This window comes from Pavona decussata, unplaced genomic scaffold (genome assembly GCF_977016875.1).
Source record: "Pavona decussata unplaced genomic scaffold, jaPavDecu1.1 SCAFFOLD_49, whole genome shotgun sequence".
Taxonomy (NCBI): domain Eukaryota; kingdom Metazoa; phylum Cnidaria; class Anthozoa; order Scleractinia; family Agariciidae; genus Pavona; species Pavona decussata.
In genome coordinates, this window is record NW_028145471.1 from 1,770,325 (window position 1) to 1,785,000 (window position 14,676).

Below are 14,676 nucleotides of genomic sequence, written 5' to 3' on the forward strand. Positions count from 1 at the left end.
CACTACTCCGCTGGCTGAGACTAAGCACGAAAGGAGTGTTATTCTGCTTCGACTCAGTATTTATACCCTTAGAACACCCTTGTGCACATGCCTGCGTGCATTGAATCGCGAGGGATGTGTTAATTTAATGTATTTCAGTTTCGCATATCATTAGGAGTGTTATGAATAATAAAGAAAAGTGCTGGGCTGCTTGCAACTAAAATAAAAGGGTAATCAAATTAATTACAAAAAAAGACGGTGCTTTAGGATTGTAAAGTTTAAATATGAAATTTTTATTACTAAAATAGATGGCCATGGTAATTTATCGGTATTGTACGCTCGTTATTCGGAAAACATGCAAAACATGTATTCTATATGATGTCAATGCTTCGACAAATCAAATTTGATTGACCACATCCCAGATTACAGCGAGGAATGATCGTTGACTTGCAAGTAGCTTGTTAGATGCGTTGAGCTATCATATGCAGCAAGGGGAAGATAGCCGTCGAGTGAAAAGGAGGGAAAATATTTTAACTGAAAAAATGAAAACCAGATTTATTTTTTCCTTCAATCTTCTTATTCTGATCACTCAGAGACCAGATTTAAACCTATTTCGGGTGTAGTATTCGGAAGCTGGAGGTAGAACATGAACTTCCACAATGGATTAAACTAGTTATAATTTAATGATACAATGTGGTAATATTTTCAATACGCTCTATAACCTTCCAGTCAAGCAGTTAAGATAGTGAGGTAAGCAGTCTGTCATTGACTGAATAAAAGAGTACTAATAACAGCACGTAGGGTACAAACCTCTTTTTGTATTTTCGATAAATTTGATAAATCCGTGATTGCCTTATGACGGACTACTGATAACCCCCGGTAATGGTATGTAAATATGTTGTTGACATGTGTTTTAACTCTGAAAGCTAGTAGATGTCTTGAAGACGAGCCACTTATCTTTTGAAATAAAATTGTTGCATTGTCGTTAACTATCTAGATTGGACGCAATTATATGCTTCGATGACTGTCCATATAGTGTTATCTTTTACTGTAAAAGACTAAATCGAGGTAGATATGTTGAAGGGGATATTGTGGAGGGGAATACATCACAATGTTCTGCTACTGTTATCCGCTACTGTTTCAGCCCGCTCTCCCCTCTTAATAAAAGTCGCCATGTGCTAGCTAATCTCTTATTGTTCAGGTTGTTCGCAAGCCTATTAACGCTAATCCACGATTAAAAGTAAATCGAGGTTTTCATCTCGCTCATTTAAAATGGTTTAAAAGGTTAATTTCGAGCTTAAGGTTAAGAAAAGTCTAAGGCAAAACTGACGGACAAAAATCTTTTGGTAGAATCTTTATTAATTATCAATTAAACTCGCATCAAAGTTGACTTTAATCCGGGATTAGCTTAATCGGGCTTCGAACAACTGGACCCAGGGGTTCTTTTTCTGAGTATACCTGTGTCACTGACTGAAAAAACAAAAACAAAAACATCTATCAACATTTGTTTCGTTTTTATATTTATTGAGTTATACAAGTACAGACAAATACTAACAAGTGATCTAATCTAATCACATCTAATCTAGTAGGGCATGTATTACAATAGCTTTCAATGAGAATCGAATAGAATGACTAGCCTACGATACAAAAAATTATTTCAAAGAAGAGCACATTTTTTTATATATATATATATATATATTAATGTTGGATTTCTACTGTTGTACAAACGTAAATTTAGCTGTCTCTACGTACCTAGGTACAACAAGAAGCGATGTGTGAGCCGCCTGGGTAAACATAAAAAGTTGAACAGCGCTCAACCTTTTATGTTTACGAAAGCCGTTCATACGTCGCTTCTTATTTTGTTCACGTACGTAAAGCCAACCCCATCATTCATATGCTGATACAATTTACACGACAGTGAATTTCCAACTTTAGAGAGGGTCCCTTTTCGGAACGTTTACAGTCAAAAGTATATTGTTTCAGTATCAAGTACGATGAGCAAACCCTAGTCTGCGCTTTAGGAGTTTCGATAGAACGTCCGTCAGACGAGTTGTATTTTGAAAGGCGTAATCTGTTTAAGTGAAATTTTAAAAGTAGTACCATGATCATAGTTGAACCAAGACAAAATATCTGGATAAACATTAGTAGAGACATTGCATATTGTAAAGGTATTTTCGATTGAATCAGGGCTAGAAAAAAGTACATTTGTCGTCAGAGACTATATGGAAAGGATTAAGTTCGCTTTTGGTGTCAACGGTTCTATTTAAGAATCTGAAGCACATTACCCCTAGTTCCTATACATCTGTTATAAAACGTTTCCTTCCAAGTTGGAAAACCTTCAGGAGACTCTTTTTTCCTTTGGATATGACTAAGTCGCTGAAAAAATTCTCTAATTCTTTCTCGATCTCATTGAATTTTGCCGTTACCTCTCCATATCTAGTTTAAGCTCGCCTACAAAGCTGGGGTTTCCCCATTTCCTAGCCGATATAAAGACCCAAGAAAAAGCAAATAACTACATTTTTAAGACTGTGCTAATGTGGTTGAGATGATCATTGTGCATAGCACATCTGGCTTGGCTAATTGCGGTCTACTCCTGCAATCATTTGAAGTTCAGTTCGGCGATCATTTGCTGACAGGAACAATTTTCGGTTTGTGTGCACACACCTCCTACAGATTCTCTACCCATCTATACAATCAATGTGTGTTAGTGTTATTGTTGTTGTTGTTGTTTTTATTGTCTTGTCATTTTGTGTAGTTTCGATGTCATATACAGTTTAGGTTTGTAATCGACGTTTCGCAGAAGAGAGCAATTAGCTATTCATATCAAGATCAAAAATGTTATAATGTGTACAAATCTCCATTTGAAAATGCCTCTTGACAGCCCAAATTCATATCAAGAAAAAGACAAATACCTATAATGATTGTGTGGTCAGAAGTCTTTTTGTGAAAAGACTTCTGATCGCCACTGCCCCTTAGTGACCATGTGAAGTAAATCTTTTCTTTTCGAGCAGAGCTGGGGCCAATTTAACAAAGCGTTTACATTTGTAACTTGTAACTTGTTATTATGGAAAATATAGATTCAATATAACCATTGTTTGAGGTATTTTAAGACGATGATTGTTGATTTTGTTTTCTTTTATAACTTTTTATGGAGCCAGATCCTATTTGTAACTACCAGTGTAAAAAGTTTTATTTAATTGACCCCTGGTCAGACGCGTCTTTTGGACGCAGTCTGTTTTGACGTATTCCTCATTAGAGATTTTAATCACTTCTCTAAAAAAGCCTCAAAAGCCAAATAAAATTACCGTGTGATCCTGAGGCCACTGAGTTTGCTTAAAAATCTCTCCCCGCAATCGTTAACATGGCTATTCACCACCATAATTATATTTTTTTGGGCTGTTTTAGTTACTTCTCTTGGTCGTTAAGAAGTGTGTCGCTTAGATTGCCTTAACTCCCTCGCTATCAGCAAAGCCAGTTGTCTTGATACTTACAAATTAAATATGACATTTTCTTTCGTTCAGTCATAGACATTATGCAGTGTACTTTAAAAGATAGTTACTAACGAATCCCTTTTACAGCTAGCTGTCGTCGTACTCTTGACAAATAGCTCGGGTCGGGGTAACCATTCCTGGAAAGGAGAACACAAGAGAACGTACAAGTTATTCTGGCAAATTATATCATACATAATTTTGCCCATAAAGGTGGTCAGAAGTCCTGAGAACATGAAGCATCCAACCGCATATGACGCATAATGATAGATAAAAACCCGTGACATTATAGATTCGTAAGTGGTATAACCTAACGTTATTTGGAACAAGATAACATCTTAGTATAAATGCTTCCGATTCTTTGATAAGCATCGATCATCACATTTCCTAAGACGGTTTTTGCACTTGGTGGTCAACCACTATGCGGCGCGCTGTACCTCGAAGGAACCAATGTCGACAAGACCTTTGCCAAAAATGAGCGAGGGCTGGGGTTCCGGGTTCAACGTAGAGACCTTGTACCGTGTTTTTGAACCCGGCCGGGGTATAAAAACGTACACATTTTTTACGGTAACCAGGCCTTTTTCCAACAGTTCGTTACTATTATTTGCCACTGAACGTCCTGCCAAGGTTCAGGGCACCGAGTATGAACATACCACAGTATACATATGTATACTACAGATAATTCTCGGCATCTTATCCAGCAGTACCAGGTGTGAATTTCGAATAACTACTTTCGTACAGTTGTTATATTTTATTTCTAATGTACTTTTTACTTGTTATCAGACCTAAGAAACGAGACGCTACAACGAAAGCCTTCATACTAAATCTCTAGTGGCACACCTCCGGAAAATGCCTTGTTGCTAACATTATTTTTTATTTACCTGGCATCGCACTCTGTTGATGTCTTGAGCTCAATCCCGCTTAATGTAACACATTCCGTTCCGGAGGTGGATGTTGAAACAGTGAAAACCAGGCGAGCATCAAAGGCTTTTCGCAGCAACTTGAAAACCTCCTTTCCTTCCTGTGTTTCGGGGATGTATGCTGCACATGATGTCCCCATGTATGTCTTTCCTGGGTTAGGATGCCCTGAACTCTGGATACCATCATAAAAAACGAATTTTATTTCAATCGTACCGAAACCCACAAATCCTGGGAGACTGGCTTCATATTTTTTCCATGTCATTTGTCCTGGGGGCTGGTCGGCGTTGATGGGATCTGGAATAGCTGCAGTCCGATGAGTGTTATCGTTCTGGTTTGGGGGCAAACTTGGAGTTGAACTCGGCGGCTGAAAATCTATCCAACAAGGAGCGGAGAATGTCTTGAGTACCATAAATTCCCTATCTATACCCAAGAGAACTACAGTAACATTTTGGGACGCAGCTCAGTTTCCTTTACAAAAATAATATGTGGAAAAATGACCTTGAAGCGACAGACGAGACCATGGCAGTTTTGATTGACTTGTAGGGTTGTTTAAGACAGTGGTATCGCTTGTATTTGAGACAACAGAGTCCAATGTGATAAAAATTAGCATGGAAGGAGGTTTACAGCTTGGCAGATACTCTCTGGGAAGTCTGGGGGTATGCTTCTATGGGGTATAAATAATGCGCTCTGGTGGATGTCGACAAGAAAACAAAATGTAATTAAATTATGAGAGATCATCGCAGTCATACACGCAACTAAAACAGCTACGAAAAGAACGCCTGAAAAAATTCAGGCTTGAACGGTATTCGAGCCAGTGACCTCTGCGATACTGGTACAGTCCTTTACCAACTGAAGACAAGGACAAGCTAACTGGGAGCTGTTCGTTACGTGAACTAGCAATATACCAGTTACGGTGAAGAGATACAAGGGAAAGTTTTTATGAAATTCATTTATTAGAACTTTGGATGAAATAATTCAATTATGAGACACCATCACAGCTATATACCCAACTGAAGCAGCTCCCGAAACAACAACTGAGATAAGTAAGTTCAGGCTTCAACGGGATTCGAAACTATGACCTCTTCGATACCGGTCCAGTCGGTTCTATCAGGCCAACTTGGAGTTTGCCATTATATGAATGACCAGGTTCCAGCTGGCTTCATAGATAATTTGGTAGAGCAATGAACCGGTATCGCGGAGTTCATGGATTCTAATCCTTTTCAAGCCAGAAAGAACTTAAAGCCGCCATTATTAAAAAATATACAGTATGCACAGGTTAACGTATTTAAAAGGAGGTTAATAGGACTACTATAGTAGCAAAACGGGCTGTTGAGTACCGTTGTTGTTGAAGCTATACTTACCACTCTCGTCATTGACTTTTTCTTTCTCATTGATTATCAATCCAGTTGTATCCATGCAAGCGGGGCAGCTACTACTGATACTGAAAGCCTTGAGTATGCAGTCGTCGCAAAACTTATGCTTCTTACAAACGTTCGGATGCGTGAGATCTGGGTGGTCCACTGAATCCTGGCAAAGGGCGCAAGGGATGGGGAGTTGGCACTTTGAAACTGTGAATGAAAAAATACATCAAAGATCCTTCTGGACGTCCATAATATGTGTTCTTGATTCCAAAGTCCGAAAGAATGACTGGATCAACGTTATCGATCGATAGAAAGTCGACCTTTACCAGCCAACATGCGCTTAACTATACCGTGGTGAGCGTTGAGACAGTAGCGAAATCGCCAATTTTAAATTTCGTTTGTCTTAAGCCACGGCACGCAATCGAACTATTGATAAAACGGGAGGTTTATAAACACACTACTTGAATTAGGACCTACTTTCTAAGAATTCTTTTTAGCCGATAAGTAGTGATCACTCCATCAGTACTATTCAGACCAGCAGTCAATCAATAAGTTACAAATTATAATGATACGATCCTTTAACAACTAAATCAGTTTCAGTTATGTATGGATTTATTTTTGAACTGATAAGCTTTAAGGATTCCCTTAATGCTTTCAATAAGGGATTCAAGGGATACATTACCGTTTCCTTTGTCCTCGGGATTGTGGTTTTTGCCTGGTGCCAAACCGTCGTCCTTCTTCTTTGTTTCATCAACATCATCTTTTCTAACTGACTCGTGGAATTCTTCTTTCTCAGTTTTGTCGGAGATACTTCTGGACTTGCTGATTGTCTTATCAAAGACAATCAGCCAATCATTGAATGCCTGGGAAGTATTCGGAAATGCACTGGACGAAGGACTTTCTTCCAAAACGTTCTTACCTCCTTTGCCTTCTTCATTTGCTGCCTTCAAGTTTGCACTCCTATGAGAGTGATCGCCGACTTCTTCGCCGTGGAAAATCTCTAAACCCTGAATTCCGAGACCAAGATCTGCATTTAACAGGTCGTCAACCGTGGGTGAAGTAATAAAAATACCACTGTTGGTACCAGAACAGGAGGATTTCAATGTGTTTTGATTACTTGGTGAAGAATTACGATCTATCTGTTCTCTTGGAATACCCTTAAGATTATGAATTTTGGTATCTTGGGAGTCTGAATTGCCTTCTTTTTGACCTGACATATCCTTGGTTTTTTGCCACTGAATATTATGTGCGATATCCTTGGTCATATCAGCCACCGTGTCCTCCACGGGCTTGCAAGTTCCTGGTACCTCTTCTCCTTCGTTAACATGCAAGTTTTTGTCCTGGAGCAGAGTTGTCGTCGTATTTGTACCCGGAGGTAATTTTTCTTGAACGGCCACATATTTTATATTTTCTTCTGAGAGTTTAACTGCGTTTTTTGCCTCCAGTATCTCGAAAGGCCTCACCATGGAAACTTCAGTACGTTGAATAAGACTGCTGGTAGAAAAGGGTAGTGTCTTTTCACAAACTCGTCTCTCGCACCTCGTGGTGGTATCCTTTTCATTTTCCTGTAGCTTTTTGCCAAGGTTAGCACTTGTGATAGGATAGCCATTTTGGTTTTCCTTATTTCCTGTTTCATGCTTTGGTGACTTTTTCTGCTGCAACGCAGAAGGCGAACTAACGAGAGGACCAGACCGAGCCTTTGTATCTTCCTTCTGAGTTTGTTTCACAGATACAGTTTCTTTGATGATTGGGGAATCGCCTGTTTTGTCTTTGTTTTTATGTGCCATCGTTCTTTGGGATTTAGCCTTTTTGCCTGAATCATTCGTTAGACAAACACTCTGAAAAAAGGGGGTTTGCCCTTTAAAGGAAAATGACGAAAACTCTTCAACAAAAACATCGCTAGTTAGCCCATCTTCACAAGCTATATAGAAGTCTGTAATGCCACTGTGCATCGGACCAATGTTTTTACCGAAGGCGGCAACAACACGAACGATTACTTCCGCTGAGACTTCGACCGGGACTTTATTCCAGTGTTGTCCTAGTGTAGGAAGAGCAATCGATTTCAGCCTGTGTCCTGACGCCAGCCGAAGTCCATCCATAAGGCATTTGTGGATTTGGAGCTTGGTTGTCTTGTCATCATGGATTTCGTCGTCCCAAGATGGCAGAACAGCGTGAAGGACAGCTTTGCAAGGTAAGTTACCAGCGCAGGTAATGAATGTGGCGCCTTCTTTCAAATGATTATTGCTCTGGGTTATACTGAGACACTCGTCCTTTATTGCTTGGCCTCCCTTATCCATAATCAGCTTTGACAGTCCCTCATCGTAGGAAAGCGTTGCGTTAGCTGGACAGAGAAAAACATCAACACTGTGTTGGCTGCTCATGTTTCCTACGAACAACGTTACAGTGACACCTGTTGAGGTAACAAACTTCCAATGGCTTTCTGTCAAAATACCATTTTCGTGTCTTCGTTTACGATTTGCCGTAGCTTCAGCTTCACTTACGCATTTATTGGTTTCTACGATTTCAATGTGTCCTTCAGAAGACGCTTTGTCCAACGCTGGTGGCATACTGCTTGAGTTGTGATCGCTCTTCATTTTCTCCAACAACTTTGGTGTAGACTGCAATTCTTCACCAAGCGATTCATCTTTCTTTGTGACTGGTTGATGGTACTGTGGTATGACGTTGCAAGACTCCTTTTTGTTCATTTCAGGGCCCTGCGCAAGTGAGTTATCGCTGGTCTGCACAAGTAAGTTATCCTCACAGTGGGCTCTGTCCAACACTGGTGGCATACTGCTTGAGTTGTGATCGCTCTTCATTTTCTCAAACAACTTTGGTGTAGACTGCAAGTCTTCACCAAGCGATTCATCTTTCTTTGGGACTGGGTGATTGTACTGCGGGATTACGTTGCAAGACTCGTTTTTGTTCATTTCAGGGCTCTGTACAAGTGACTTATCCTCACATTGTTGTTTCGTTTCTCCGTGGTCTTGGATGTTTTTATCGCTACTTTTATTCCCATTGCCAGACATTTTTGCCTGTGGAACGTGTAAAGGATGACCAGCGAGCTTATGCCGAGTTTTAGACATTGTTTTGTCGGCAATGTTGGTATTCAAAGCAATTTCTTCTATAGAATGATCATAGTCAGCTCTTTTGTGGCCTTTAATCCACCCTAACTGATTGTTTTCTGAAGTTGTCGAGGGACGCTTGTGTAGCCCAGTAGAATTATTATTGTTCATATAAGAGCCATGGGAAACCCCAGTTTCAGTTGCTGAGATATCGGCCTGAGACGTACAAGAGATACTGTTCTCCTTTTTACTCTGATTCACTTCCAACTGATCATTCTGTGGCAAAAAGTAAGGACATTTTTCTGACTCGGTAGGGTTACTCTGTGGTAGAGATCTTGAGTGACCAATAGCAGGGGATTCTCCAAAATGCCTTAGGGGAATCACCTTCTTCATTCCCTTCCTCTCTTTGAACTTGTTCTTCAGTACATTGTCTATTCCCTTCATTTGTTCAAAGGTACCGGACACGACAAAGCCATCGAATATTTCCTTCCACTCTACCTTTGTTTCGTCTTGGATTGTTTGAAGGATTGTTTTCAGAGCGGAAAAGTCTATTCCAAGAGCATTAGGATCAAGACGACCAGAAACCTTGCCAAACACCTTGAAATACAAAGAAGTAGGATATAACATCAAGGTTCTCAGAGCCACTTCCTTTTATATAGAACACATGTTTGACGCTTTTGAGATATATTAAAATATATTCTAGTTCTGGAATATCGAAATATCCCAGTTTTATTTTTGTTTTCAAAAATATCTTATTTAAATTCAGGTTTATTTTACGTCAGATGTAGTGTTTGTCCCCTTCTTTCGTACTCAAGCACATTCGTTTATCCAGTACCTGCAATTAAATGACATCCTGTGCTCTTAAGTCAATGGAATTTTCTACTTCTTCCAGTAGACACGAATTGTAACGTATTCTCACAGACGTCATTATCCAGGTGTGCCCGGGAATTGGTCGTGTAAACAAACAAAAAAACATTGGGACGTAGTTAACACTCAAATCGCCTCATAACCTTGTACTCATCACCCTGTTTTTTTTTAATTGGACTTACCGTTAGCGTCGAAAGATCGATCGAAACTTTAGTGTCGACATGCCCAACACCATTATGGAACACCAGATAAAAAAGATAATTATAATTTACCCGGAAAGACCCAGATAAAATAAGACATAGAAGCTAAAAGCAAGCCTCTTCAGTGGTAACTTTAACGTTCTATATAAACGCACTCAATCTGAGCGTGCATCATCTTTCTACATGTTATATTTATCACCGACGTAGCAACCAACAAAGCGCAGATTTAACGGCAAGTTATAATACTTTTATTCTAAATACAATATTATACGCTCTGTACTGACAAAATCGCATTCAGTTTGAAGTGTAGCAGAACTGCTGAATGAAATTGCGTACTAGCAATCGCCCGACCTGTACCGGCCTACCACAAGATCTTAATCAATGAATTTGGTAACTAGAGACTTGTATGCTACCAATTTACCTGATAAGGGACTGTTTGACGAAACGGCTCCAGTGTTAGCAGACAGCCGCCTATTTCGTGTCGCCTGTTCATAACCGACTTGGCAACTGTTGAGTGACAGTCAGAAGAGCAATCCGTTAATAAAAATACAAACAATCGCTGCAAAAAGTATCAAATATCCTTTATTATTTTTCTTTTTCTTTTTGATATTGTCTGTTGTTGGTGTAGTTGTTGTTATTTTACGTTGGTATACACGCGTAATATCGAACTTGAACGTAAAACAACCTGGGGATCAAGGTCTAACTCCATCGCTAACCAACTCTAAATCAAAGTGATGCTCACAAATCGAACAAAAGGTTGTACTTCAGCATGACAGTAATCATTTGATAAAGTATGAATGTGTAATCAACATAAGCTCTGATTTCGTACGCCAGGTGGCCTCAGCATGGAGATGCGTAAATGGGGTACCCACTGGACGAAAAAATGGATTTGGTCCAAATTTGGACTTAGTAAATTTAAGCAAATTTGGTAAAAAGATATAGCAAACTAGTGGCAAAGGTGGTAAATGCCGCATTTGCAACCCCGTGCAAAACCTATACCAAATGCGGCATTTACCATCATTGCTACTTGTTTGCTCTATCTTTTTACCAAATTTGCTTAAATTTGCTAAGTGCAAATTTGGACCAAATTCATTTTTTCGTCCAGTGGGTGAAACATTATACTGTCGATATTTCTTTGTCAGTCACAATGCTGGGACCGTACACCTTTGTTATGTTCTCCGTTATTTTAATTCACGGAAAGTCCTGATTGTTATCAAACTAACCCCATATTTATTGTCACAGCCAGACCACTGACATCCACCTAGTTAGATAATTCCCATTTGTGGTCTCCGCTTCATTGGTAGCAAGGCCAACCTCAGCCCTAATAATACAGCAGTACCTCGAATTTAAGCCGAAGCTAACTTAATAAGGTAGCCCACTCCTATTTACTGGCACGTTAGAGGCATTTTAAATTCCGCTTTTGGCAGGAAAAATTTTACCTATTTTCTTTGAGGTTTGCCACGCTAGATTGAAAATTTTTGAGCTTTAAGAAAATGTTTTTTTTTTTGGAACTCTTAAAATGGTTGAGATATCAATTCTTTTTACAGAAAATGCGAATGTCTGAAATTCGTAGATAGATTTGTTTCTGTTGTTTCAACAAATAGCCCTCAGACTGAGCTCTCAAGATTTTTAAAATCTGCAATTTCATGGCAATCATGACCCGTACAACTCGCGACAAATGCAGAATGTTACGAAGTTACATTTACTCTGAAAAATGCCATGCTTATGCATTTGTCTCAGCTGACAAGGCCACAGTACTATGGACCGTATACAGAGTATTTGACTGCTGGCGATTTGCTTACTGCCATATGCCTTGGGCTCCCAAAAGTTAGCAAAATGGCGAAATGGACAACAGTGTCTGCAATTTTAAAACTTTGCCCCTAACTGTTTTTGGTCTTTGAGCAAGCAAAATGGCACGTAAAATTAAGTGTTTGGACACTGTGCTTTTGTCAGCAAAAAACAGAGGCAGCCAATGAGAACATTTAAGCAAAATAGCTCAAATGTGTCCTGTTTCCAAGATCGTTTCGTAGCCTTTTAGAGGCACATTTCTGTAAACTAATACAGATTGATCTGTTCGGATGCTTTTGATGAAATTTAAGCTGAATAAAATTCTCGGCAACGGAATCTTTTCTCCCGAATTTACGAGCTGTTGTTGGCTTTACGGATTTAGTTTGCATTTCGAAATTTTCGCCATGTTTTCTACCCAGTCCATATTCCGCAGTCCGTAATCCGCAGTCCATATTTTATACTGATCGCTGAATAAACACAACTTGGAAGTTGCTCAACCGGAAGTACGTAAATATATTGAGTTATGAGTCAATTTGAGTCTGAAAAATCAAGATAAATGTACAAAAAAAGTTTCAGTCGGCCTTGGGTAAAAGTACGGCAGACGAGTCTTCTGAATCTTTGCAGACCATGCGCTTAAATTTCTTTTTAGGTTCTTCCCTTTCGGTTTCGATCATTCGGGTGAATAAAAATGCCGCTGGTCACAAACTAGATACTGTGGTCTTTCCAACGGACTGAAGGGAAATATTCCTCTAACTTTCAGCTTTAAACTCGGAAGAAGCTATCAAACTTCTTTTGAAGTTACCAAACTTTTAAACTTTTGATAAAAGGTGTCGCGATAGGCATGGGTTCCGGCATACGTAAATGCGGCAGACTAAAATTAAAGTTTGCGAGTTCCATTCGATTCATTCTCTAAGCACAAGTGATCAAAAATTAACCTAGCTGATCACACATCTCAGACAACTTTGCTGCGTTCTCAGTTATGCTACCCTATCAGTAAGTCCATTATCATAGCTGTCTGCAGTAAGTAATGATCTTATGAGGTATTGATCTCAATGGCTTCGAGAGCACGCTGGCCTTAGTATAAAGCTAAACACGCGAATTGTTTTAAAATAAATAAACTTACAATTGAAAATAGCGAAATTTAAAGAAAAGCTATACTAAAAGGTTGATAACAATGTCCTCTAGCGTCCAGCCCGCTGACTCAGTTTCTATCGCCCAAAAATGCTGATTTCGAAAGTTATTAATCTTCCGGGATGATCTTGCTGTTCTTAGGCCTAGTTTATACGTCGCGCTACAGTCGAATTTAATTCAGACGAATTTAATTCAAGGTCGCACAAGCAATTAAATTCGACGATAGCGCGACGTCTAAAACGAATTAAATTCGCCTGGTAAATTAAATTCGTCCTAGACGTTTTATCCGTCTTGGTAAGGCGGATAAAATATCGATAACGCGTCTGCAGTTTAAACCTCGCACTAGCGTCGCATCGATTGAAATGCTTACATTTTAACGAGCCCACAGCGACCCGTGGCGATCAGAGACACTGCATTTGGGAAGAGAATTAAATTCGACCGTATTGACTTCGACGCATAAAACCACGCTACGATTTATGACGACGGAACAACGAATCTAATGGAATTAAATCCGTCTGAATTAAATTCGACTGTAGTGCGACGTATAAACTAGGCCTTATCAAACCTCCAATCTTTCACGAGTGAGCGAAAATATTACGAATCGTGTGTCTGTCGTAGAAAACGATTTGTGTAAGATTAAGAGGCTTAACAATTCTACTTACTCTCTGATTTTTCAAATGTAATAACTGCGGTTCCCTCCCCAAGCATACGGACACGATCGACCTCTCCTCCACCATTTCTCTTCCTCTGAAAGTGGATAATTATATCTTCCTCCTTCGTTTCTGGCGAAACGTTTTTGATCACAACACTTTTGGAACTTAAATCTCCCAGTGAATTATAGCCGGTGACATAGGATGCATGTGCCATTTGAGCGCATTTAACAACACCTACCCTTCGTGGTTTGCGATCGAAAACGAAGTGAATTTATGCACCAGTACGTGTGTTCTTATTATAAACATTGTTTTGGCTTCTTCGAATGTCTAGTTTCATTCTCGGAAGACGCTATGATCACGCACGGTGGGGGGGGGGGGGGGGGGAGAAGGGCTTAGTAGAAGGAAAGGTAGCTTCTGGCAATAGAAAATATTTGAAAATATTTTTGTGTTAGAAAAGAGTCGTTTTTGTTTTACCTATAACCAAGCAAATCATCGTGCAAGTGAAGCTTTTAACTTAGGAATATTATGATTGTTACTGACTCACCCCTACCCGTCAATATTTTAATTTATCCCGTGACATCATTCCCGGGACTTTCCCGCCCGATTTCTCAGAAACACCATGAGACAAACATCATCTCGAGGTTTCAGTTTTCAGTTTCTAGTGATGCGGAAAATGAGAACTTTATTTGCTCAAATGTGCCAAATAAAGTCGACTTAAGTCATGGCGGAAACTCGAATCTACGTTCGAATTATCGGGAAAACAATATCGAGGAAAGAATTAGAAATTTATTTCCAGAGGGAACAGTCTGGCGGCGGAGAAATCCGTTCAATTGAACAGATCAACGACGAGGAGTCTATTATCACATTTGACGACCACAAGGGTGAGCAATAACTAACTTATCTATTGCTTCTTTATTCTAATATTGATAACACCACTGTTTCTTTGTTATAGTGACTTCCATTTGTTTCATTCTTGATTCTCTTATTATAATGTAGCTTCATGTAGCCGGATTAGCTTTGCTAATGGCAATTATGCTAATTAAAGTATTCAAGTCTTCTCGCTTTCATTCAGAGCTCTCTGCTTCCGGTTTCGCTTTCGATAGGCTTCTTGTTTAATCCTAATTTCCCCTTTTGATTCGGGGAACTCAAATCACTTGATTTTAGTTTTCAAGCAAGCAACCATTGTAAGCATCTAATTTTAATAACGATTTTAATGACATAAACTC

General features: G+C 39.4%; 2 protein-coding genes and 1 pseudogene across 4 annotated transcripts in view; 1 reads left to right on the plus strand and 2 right to left on the minus strand.

Moving 5' to 3' along the window:
* Positions 1 to 14,676, minus strand: part of LOC146481571 (uncharacterized) — a 150,889-nt pseudogene that overhangs the window by 123,364 nt on the left and 12,849 nt on the right. The window lies entirely within an intron of this gene.
* Positions 1,483 to 13,773, minus strand: LOC146481581 (uncharacterized). 2 transcript variants are annotated; one of them, XM_085108361.1, is made up of 6 exons: positions 13,460 to 13,773; positions 10,300 to 10,385; positions 6,432 to 9,408; positions 5,726 to 5,956; positions 4,349 to 4,760; positions 1,483 to 3,607 (listed from the first exon to the last, which is right to left on the minus strand). In XM_085108361.1, exons 1-6 carry the CDS (start codon positions 13,662 to 13,664, stop codon positions 3,538 to 3,540), a joined length of 3,981 nt encoding a protein of 1,326 aa, XP_084964487.1. In that variant the 5' UTR covers positions 13,665 to 13,773; the 3' UTR covers positions 1,483 to 3,537. The 2 variants fall into 2 exon arrangements, with proteins under 2 accessions (XP_084964487.1, XP_084964488.1); XM_085108362.1 differs by having other exon boundaries at positions 5,750 to 5,956; positions 13,460 to 13,771.
* LOC146481582 (protein mono-ADP-ribosyltransferase PARP14-like) overlaps positions 14,111 to 14,676 on the plus strand; it is a 27,035-nt gene continuing 26,469 nt past the window's right edge. The window contains exon 1 of the mRNA XM_085108359.1: positions 14,111 to 14,331. Coding sequence (XP_084964485.1) covers positions 14,172 to 14,331 — 160 coding nt within the window. The 5' untranslated portion in view covers positions 14,111 to 14,171. The remainder of the gene's footprint in view (positions 14,332 to 14,676) is intronic.

What these genes read in the sequence shown, in the direction of transcription:
- LOC146481581 (XM_085108361.1), bottom strand. Translation starts at nt 13,664, where the DNA reads ATGGCACATGCATCCTATGTCACCGGCTATAATTCACTGGGAGATTTA. An exon ending in TACATTTGAAAAATCAGAGA is followed by an intron (nt 10,386 to 13,459) that starts GTAAGTAGAATT and finishes GTCACTCAACAG; the next exon opens with TTGCCAAGTCGGTTATGAAC. An exon ending in GTCAAACAGTCCCTTATCAG is followed by an intron (nt 9,409 to 10,299) that starts GTAAATTGGTAG and finishes TTGTATTTCAAG; the next exon opens with GTGTTTGGCAAGGTTTCTGG.